General features: G+C 49.3%; 1 protein-coding gene and 1 pseudogene across 1 annotated transcript; one reads left to right on the plus strand and one right to left on the minus strand.

The window, feature by feature from the left end:
• LOC116406442 overlaps window positions 1–9,575 on the minus strand; it is a 954,163-nt pseudogene that overhangs the window by 715,941 nt on the left and 228,647 nt on the right.
• Window positions 22–8,895, plus strand: spcs2 (signal peptidase complex subunit 2). Its single transcript, NM_001011222.1, is given in 5 exon segments — window positions 22–99; window positions 5,969–6,052; window positions 6,367–6,527; window positions 7,226–7,360; window positions 7,779–8,895. Coding segments are annotated over 5 exon segments (606 nt in total). The 5' UTR covers window positions 22–60; the 3' UTR covers window positions 7,966–8,895.

Consider the following 9,575-nt stretch of genomic DNA (forward strand, 5'->3'; position numbering starts at 1 on the left):
ACCGCCTAGTGTCGACCAACCGGTCAGCGCCAGGTCAGGGGATTCGCGGGATGATAGAAGATGGCGGCGAGAGGCGGAAAGAATGGGCTGCTGGAGAAAGTAATAGGGGTTCGGGCTGGGGGGCAGTGGGGTGGGTGGGGGTGCTGTGTATAGGCGGCTGGTACACTTGCTGGCGGGCATAGCGCCCCCTGTTCCCGTAGGATTCCCTACCATTCGCCCTTACTGAGGGGCCCTGGGGAATGGCTTTCGCTACGCACCGTCCCACTGTATTACTCTATTGGCAGCCGATTCCCTAACCTGGGGGTCCCGTTATACAGACCCCCCCATATACCATGTAAAGCTAAATAGGTGCTGTGTCTGCACTCTGCCCCCCCAGCTGCTGTTGGGCTACAGATAACGGAAAGCTCTCTGGGGATTCTGGGAATTGTAGTTCCTCCCCTGCCAGACTGCATGCTGGGATGTACCACTATATTCTGTGCTGATAGTGGGATGGGAATGTTCTGTAAGTTGCCATGTTGCTCTGTATAAATGGCAGTTGGGGGGGGGGCTAACAGGGAATGCTGGGAGTTGTAGTGTAACTGTACAATATCAGGGCCCCGGGGCCCATTTGTGTGTGTGATTCCTGCAGGGCTGGGGATGGGATAGGGGCCCTCACTGCTCTGCCATATGTTCCACTGGTACCGACAGCACCACATGGGTTCTGCCCCTAGGTACCCCCCCCCGGGCACTCCTGGGGCAGCTGTACCCCCACTCACACATTACTGCTGCCCTCTCCTTACTCTCATTGGCAGCCACTTGTTTTACCCCTGTGGGGGGTTCTATTGACTTATAGGTGTTTGGGCTCAGGCTGCCCCCCCAACATGCCCATATTCACCCCAAGCCTCAGTTACCCCTAAATCCTTCCCAGTGGCACCCCAAGCCTCAGTTACCCCTAAATCCTGCCCAGTGGCACCCCAAGCCACAGTTACCCCTAAATCCTGCCCAGCGGCACCCCAAGCCTCAGTTACCCCTAAATCCTTCCCAGTGGCACCCCAAGCCTCAGTTACCCCTAAATCCTGCCCAGTGGCACCCCAAGCCACAGTTACCCCTAAATCCTACCCAGCGGCACCCCAAGCCACAGTTACCCCTAAATCCTGCCCAGCAGCACCTCAAGCCTCAGTTACCCCTAAATCCTACCCAGCGGCACCCCAAGCCTCAGTTACCCCTAAATCCTGCCCAGCGGCACCCCAAGCCTCAGTTACCCCTAAATCCTGCCCAGCGGCACCCCAAGCCACAGTTACCCCTAAATCCTGCCTAGCAACAGCCCAAGCCACAGTTACCCCTAAGTCCTGCCCAGTGGCACCCCAAGCCACAGTTACCCCTAAATCCTGCCCAGCGGCACCCCAAGCCACAGTTACCCCTAAATCCTGCCCAGCAACACCCCAAGCCACAGTTACCCCTAAATCCTGCCCAGCAGCACCCCAAGCCATAGTTACCCCTAAATCCTGCCCAGCGGCACCCCAAGCCACAGTTACCCCTAAATCCTGCCCAATGGCACCCCAAGCCACAGTTACCCCTAAATCCTACCCAGCGGCACCCCAAGCCACAGTTACCCCTTAATCCTACCCAGCAACACCCCAAGCCACAGTTACCCCTAAATCCTACCCAGTTGCACCCCAAGCCACAGTTACCCCAAAAGTGCAGTACTAATTATTTACAGATATTCTAATTAGACCTTGAGGAAAGTTAAGGGGCGGGACCTCTATAATAATGTCATTTTGTGCCTAAATATATATTTGGGGGGCGGCTCAGTGGGGTTCAGTTTTGGTGAAGGGAGTGGGGCTGGCATAGCTCATGCAACACCATTGTTTTATATTGAGAGTAGACAGACTGTGCCATCCCCATGACTTGCCCATAAATTCAGCAAGTGAGCCGGGGCCCCTGCAGTGGCACATTGGCGCACAGGTAGCCATATTGTGGCACCTACCACTTGGGCACCCTCCCTGGCACAGCTTCCCCCTGTACATAGATACTCCTGCCCCCTACTGACAGGGCACTTGCTTGGGATATTGGTATCTCCTTGGTCAGGGAAGGGGGCATTATGCCTCAACTTACCCCCCCCGGTCACCTTCAAATAGAAATGGCCTAAAAGCTCTGACCCCAAGGCTTTTTGGGACAAACAGGGTGCCTGTTACCCTGCTATATGCCCCACTATTTATATGAATGGGCCCCAAATGTGTGCTTATTTTTATCTGCAGCTTAGTAGTTGTGGTTGATAAAAGACCCCCCATCACGTTCCGCCCCTTTACCCGATTGCTAGCCTAGTGTCCCTTTGCAGCCCCAGTACCAGTTTAACCCTTTGTGCCTCCATAGCAAAGTCTTCGCCCCTCTCTCCCAAGCCTGTCAGTCACTTTTTATTAATTGTGGCCCCGAGCCACGTCGCGCCGGCGAAACGGAAACCCTTCCTGGCACATTAAATGCAATCAGAATAAATTGAGTCGTTTGAAGAAAGAGACGGCAGAAAATTGAGCGGCGCTTTCATTACCTGGGCGGGCGAATACAAATAGTTCTAATCCGAAGTGCCGCGTTCCCCGGGAAAGGCCCTATTACTGCCACTGCAAATGGCTATAATGTGGCTTATTTATGGGCCGGGGCATAAAGCGCTGATTATTTAGAGCCGCGTGTGTCTGTGCGCTGCTTTCCCATCCCGGTGTCAGCGCATTCCTTCTGCATTACTGTCTCATTGCTCTGGGCTAGTGCACTGACTGGGGGGCTTTATAATGCTCCCCCCGCAACCTGAAGCCTCTAATTACTGGCCTTCTGTTAATGGGCACATCATCGCCTTCTAATAAACATGGTATCACTGATAATAGAATCTTTTTTTTTTAAAGAATTCTATTTTTTTCTGTGCATTTCATAATATGTATAATACCCCAGAACCCACAGCAGATAAATACAGTGCCAATTCCATGTATAATACCCCAGAACCCACAGCGGGATAAATACAGTGCTAATTCCATGTATAATACCCCAGAACCCACAGCGGGATAAATACAGTGCCAATTCCATGTATAATACCCCAGAACCCACAGCGGGATAAATACAGTGCCAATTCCATGTATAATACCCCAGAACCCACAGCAGATAAATACAGTGCCAATTCCATGTATAATACCCCAGAACCCACAGCAGATAAATACAGTGCCAATTCCATGTATAATACCCCAGAACCCACAGCAGATAAATACAGTGCCAATTCCATGTATAATACCCCAGAACCCACAGCAGATAAATACAGTGCCAATTCCATGTATAATACCCCAGAACCCACAGCAGATAAATACAGTGCCAATTCCATGTATAATACCCCAGAACCCACAGCAGGATAAATACAGTGCCAATTCCATGTATAATACCCCAGAACCCACAGCAGGATAAATACAGTGCCAATTCCATGTATAATACCCCAGAACCCACAGCAGATAAATACAGTGCCAATTCCATGTATAATACCCCAGAACCCACAGCAGGATAAATACAGTGCCAATTCCATGTATAATACCCCAGAACCCACAGCGGGATAAATACAGTGCCAATTCCATGTATAATACCCCAGAACCCACAGTGGGATAAATACAGTGCCAATTCCATGTATAATACCCCAGAACCCACAGCAGATAAATACAGTGCCAATTCCATGTATAATACCCCAGAACCCACAGCAGGATAAATACAGTGCCAATTCCATGTATAATACCCCAGAACCCACAGCAGGATAAATACAGTGCCAATTCCATGTATAATACCCCAGAACCCACAGCAGGAAAAATACAGTGCCAATTCCATATATAATACCCCAGAACCCACAGCAGATAAATACAGTGCCAATTCCATGTATAATACCCCAGAACCCACAGCAGGATAAATACAGTGCCAATCCCATGTATAATACCCCAGAACCCACAGCAGGAAAAATACAGTGCCAATTCAATGTATAATACCCCAGAACCCACAGCAGATAAATACAGTGCCAATTCCATGTATAATACCCCAGAACCCACAGCAGGATAAATACAGTGCCAATTCCATGTATAATACCCCAGAACCCACAGCAGGAAAAATACAGTGCCAATTCCATGTATAATACCCCAGAACCCACAGCAGGATAAATACAGTGCCAATTCCATGTATAATACCCCAGAACCCACAGCAGATAAATACAGTGCCAATTCCATGTATAATACCCCAGAACCCACAGCAGGATAAATACAGTGCCAATTCCATGTATAATACCCCAGAACCCACAGCAGGATAAATACAGTGCCAATTCCATGTATAATACCCCAGAACCCACAGCGGGATAAATACAGTGCCAATTCCATGTATAATACCCCAGAACCCACAGCAGGATAAATACAGTGCCAATTCCATGTATAATACCCCAGAACCCACAGCAGGATAAATACAGTGCCAATTCCATGTATAATACCCCAGAACCCACAGCAGGAAAAATACAGTGCCAATTCCATATATAATACCCCAGAACCCACAGCAGGAAAAATACAGTGCCAATTCCATGTATAATACCCCAGAACCCACAGCAGGATAAATACAGTGCCAATTCCATGTATAATACCCCAGAACCCACAGCGGGATAAATACAGTGCCAATTCCATGTATAATACCCCAGAACCCACAGCAGGAAAAATACAGTGCCAATTCCATATATAATACCCCAGAACCCACAGCAGATAAATACAGTGCCAATTCCATGTATAATACCCCAGAACCCACAGCGGGATAAATACAGTGCCAATTCCATGTATAATACCCCAGAACCCACAGCGGGATAAATACAGTGCCAATTCCATGTATAATACCCCAGAACCCACAGCGGGATAAATACAGTGCCAATTCCATGTATAATACCCCAGAACCCACAGCAGATAAATACAGTGCCAATTCCATGTATAATACCCCAGAACCCACAGCGGGATAAATACAGTGCCAATTCCATGTATAATACCCCAGAACCCACAGCGGGATAAATACAGTGCCAATTCCATGTATAATACCCCAGAACCCACAGCAGGAAAAATACAGTGCCAATTCCATGTATAATACCCCAGAACCCACAGCGGGATAAATACAGTGCCAATTCCATGTATAATACCCCAGAACCCACAGCAGATAAATACAGTGCCAATTCCATGTATAATACCCCAGAACCCACAGCGGGATAAATACAGTGCCAATTCCATGTATAATACCCCAGAACCCACAGCGGGATAAATACAGTGCCAATTCCATGTATAATACCCCAGAACCCACAGCAGATAAATACAGTGCCAATTCCATGTATAATACCCCAGAACCCACAGCAGGATAAATACAGTGCCAATTCCATGTATAATACCCCAGAACCCACAGCAGATAAATACAGTGCCAATTCCATGTATAATACCCCAGAACCCACAGCAGATAAATACAGTGCCAATTCCATGTATAATACCCCAGAACCCACAGCAGGATAAATACAGTGCTAATTCCATATATAATACATGGTGAGCCCCATATGCATGTAGGCATGTTGTGTCCATGGAATCCCTTCCCTGTGGGCTGTATGTAACCTCTGTGCCCAATCCCATCATTTATAGCGTCCCCTCCCGCTCCATTGTTGTGTCACTCTCCCAGCCAATGGGATTCGCTGTAACATTACCCACAGGCTGCACATCCAGCCCAATCATTTCAGCACCATGGACAGGGAATTCCCCGCAGTGAGGGAGGGAGGGGTTCCCATATTAACTTAATGCCAGATTTTCCCAGATTTCTCTGCACTTGGGGATGATCCACACACTCAGCCAATGAGCTTGTCGTTTATCCCCCCCAGGAAAGTCTGAGGGTCTTTAACCCCTTGGAGCCATGTAATTCCCAGGAATCCCCACGCTGTTTCTCGGCCTAATATGTTCTCATTTTTTTCTCCCTGCAGTGGAAAATTGACGATAAACCGGTAAAAATTGACAAATGGGACGGATCTGCTGTGAAAAACTCGCTCGATGATGCAGCCAAAAAGGTATGATGTCATCAGTGGGGGGCGGGTATATCATTACCTGCAGAAAGGTTATAAACCTACCATTTCTGTGCCTTGCAGGGCATCCTGGGTAATCTTAGCTCTATCCCCCTCTCTGCAGGAGACATGGTGCTCTACAGTGCCAGCTGGCAGGGGGGCGGAGCACTTACACTGTATAGAAATGAGAAGGTTCCGACCTGCTGCCCTCCTGCTCTTCCATCTATGGTTCCACCCACTCTGTGACCCCCCTGCAGCTCTTCCTCCTGAACTCAGAACCAAGATCCATTAATGAAAATCTGTTTCCTCCCTCATCCCAGGTTCTACTGGAGAAGTACCGGTACGTGGAGAACTTCTGTCTGATCGACGGGCGCCTCATTATCTGCACCATCTCCTGCGTCTTTGCCATCGTGGCCTTGGTGTGGGACTATCTGCACCCCTTCCCCGAGTCCAAGCCTGTCCTGGCCATCTGTGTCATATCATATCCTTCCATCTGTGTAGCCTGGCACCCCTGCAACTGTACCCCAATGTTTCTATCTGTAACCTTGTTATGGGCTAAGGGGGCCCAGCCTGAAGGCCAGTTAGGGGGGGATTTGGGGTGAGTGCTTATTTGTGCCCTGGGTACCCCTGGAACTATAGCGGGGTGACTGTTACCCCAATGTTTCTATATATCTGTAACCTTGTTATGGGCTAAGGGGGCCCAGCCTGAAGGCCAGTTAGGGGGGGATTTGGGGTGAGTGCTTATTTGTGCCCTGGGTACCCCTGGAACTATAGCGGGGTGACTGTTACCCCAATGTTTCTATATATCTGTAACCTTGTTATGGGCTAAGGGGGCCCAGCCTGAAGGCCAGTTAGGGGGGGATTTGGGGTGAGTGCTTATATGTGCCCTGGGTACCCCTGGAACTAATGGGAATAGAATGGGCAACAGATTTAAAGTGTAACCCTGCCATCCCACTAGGGGCGCAGAAGTATTGGGGGGGCACAGCTGTAGAACTTTATACCTGCTGTATATGAGGCTGCTATGGGGGGTATATTTCCCTATTTTGTGCTGTAAATGGGGGCAGCCATATAGGTAAGTGCTGATAGGGAGGCCGAGTCCTTTATCAGCCAATGGAACCTGTCGGCTATTGCTCTCTGGGCGCCCAGACTGTACAAATCCTTTCCTTAACCCCCACGCACTTATTTCCTGATGATGGGCATCCTCACCATTTATACCTCATATAAGGAGAAAAGCATATTCCTGGTGGCGCACAGAAAGGATCCCGCCGGAATGGACCCCGACGATATCTGGCATCTCTCCTCCAGCCTCAAACGGTTAGAACCGGGGGAAATCCATGGCGGGGCCACACATGCACCCCCCCCCCCCCCATCTATAAAGGGGATGGTTCACCTTTAAGTTAACTGTTAGTATGTTATAGAATGGCCACTTCTAAGCAACGTTACAATTGCCCATCATTATTTATAGATTTGCCTTCTCCTTCTGACTTCTGCAGCTTCATATGGGGGTCACTGACCCCGGCAGCCAAACAACTATTGCTCTGTGAAGCGGCAATTTTACTTTTTATACCTTATTTTTTCAGTTCAGACCCTCCCCTATTCATATATCAGTCTCTCATTCAAGCCAATCCCTGGTCGCTAAGGTCATTTGTCTCCTAGCAACGAGATAGCTGCTGAACAAAAAGTGAAATAACCAAAAAATGACCGTGCCAAGCCCTGTCTCTGTCCCCCGCAGGTTCGATGACAAATACACGCTGAAGGTCACTTACATCAGCGGAAAGACCAAGGCCCAGCGGGATGCGGAATTCACCAAATCCATCGCCAGATTCTTTGACGACAACGGCACGTTAGTAATGGACTTGTTCGAGCCAGAGGTCTCCAAGCTCCATGACAGTTTGGCCATGGAGAAGAAGACTAAATAAAGCTTTGGACCCCCAGGGCCTTTCTTACGCTTAGAGGGAACCCCCAGGGGTGATACAGTAAGGATTGTGCGTTCTTTCCCTGCCTCTGGGGGGAGCTTGTCGTGCTTTGCTCTTCTTAACGTCCTCAGTGGGAGGAGCCACAGGCGCCTTGGGCAGCGGAAGGGGCGGGTACTAAGGTTTTGTCCTGAAATACTCACTGCTCCCACTTATTAAACGTAGTTATTTCCCGCATTTAGTAGAGGGAATTGTCAGAGAGAAATGTGCAGAAAGGAGTCCGTGCCCGACTCTCCGACCATTTAGGGTGAAGGCACACGGAGCTACTTAGTAGCAGCTACAGAAACAGACAATGCTGATCATTTACTGATAATTGTCTCTGTGTGTGTTTAGCAGAGGCAATTCTCAGTATTGTCTATGGCAGGGGATTTTTTTGGGATTTAGTAGCTGCTACTAAGTAGCCTTGTGTGTCTTCACCCTTATGCCGAGCATTAGCATCAACGGCAACAGCCCTGATTGGCTCCAAAATACCGTCATGGCTGGGGATTGGTCGGCACAGAGGCAGGGTACCCATCCTTGTGTCACTAAATCCCCCCCCCCCCCCCCCAATTAAAATGTACATTTTTATGGATCTCAGGACAAAACCTTAGTTTTGCAGAAATCTGTCCATTATATTTTTTTTATATTTATTTGGTGGAATAAAACCTCGTGTCGTTTCAGTTTGTTTCTGTTCCCTGAGAAACGGAAAGGACCCGACACGTATGTAACAGCTCAGCGCTCTCTTTCGGCCAATAAAAAAGGAGCATTTTTCTATCTGTTACTGTTTTTGGTTTTGTCCCCCTTTTGTCACATTCCGCCCCCCACAAACCCCTGCTGAGCACGTCTTTCTGATCTGCCGTTTTCTAAGTCTGTTTTCCAATAAAAGGAGAGAATAGATGCAAAGAGGCTGTTTGTGATGAATGATTGCGGGTTTGGGGGTGCAAAGGTTTCCTGCTGCTGTGTGTGGGGGGCACTGGCACCCAGAGAGCTGGCCCACAATCCACTGCTCTCCACACACAGAAGAGTCACTTGTGCTGCAGGGGGCGCTGCATCAGTCTGTGTCACTGTTAGGAACCAAAGGGCCACTTCTAACCCAGCTCCTTTCATCAAATACTAAGCTGCCTGTTGCCCCCCATTAGTGTAAAACCCATTGGCACCCTAATTGGCATTGTCTAGGAGCAGTGCCAGCATTGTGTCACTGTATGCTGCCTGTGTGTGCCATACAGACAAGCAGCATAGGGCAGGCAGAGTATGGCACACACACAGGCAGCATAGGGCAGGCAGAGTATGGCACACACAGGCAGCATAGGGCAGGCAGACTATGGCACACACAGGCAGCATAGGGCAGGCAGACTATGGCACACACAGGCAGCATAGGGCAGGCAGACTATGGCACACACAGGCAGCATAGGGCAGGCAGACTATGGCACACACAGGCAGCATAGGGCAGGCAGACTATGGCACACACAGGCAGCATAGGGCAGGCAGACTATGGCACACACAGGCAGCATAGGGCAGGCAGAGTATGGCACACACACAGGCAGCATAGGGCAGGCAGAGTATGGCACACACAGGCA

The sequence above is a fragment of the Xenopus tropicalis genome, chromosome 2 (genome assembly GCF_000004195.4).
Source record: "Xenopus tropicalis strain Nigerian chromosome 2, UCB_Xtro_10.0, whole genome shotgun sequence".
NCBI lineage: Eukaryota > Metazoa > Chordata > Amphibia > Anura > Pipidae > Xenopus > Xenopus tropicalis.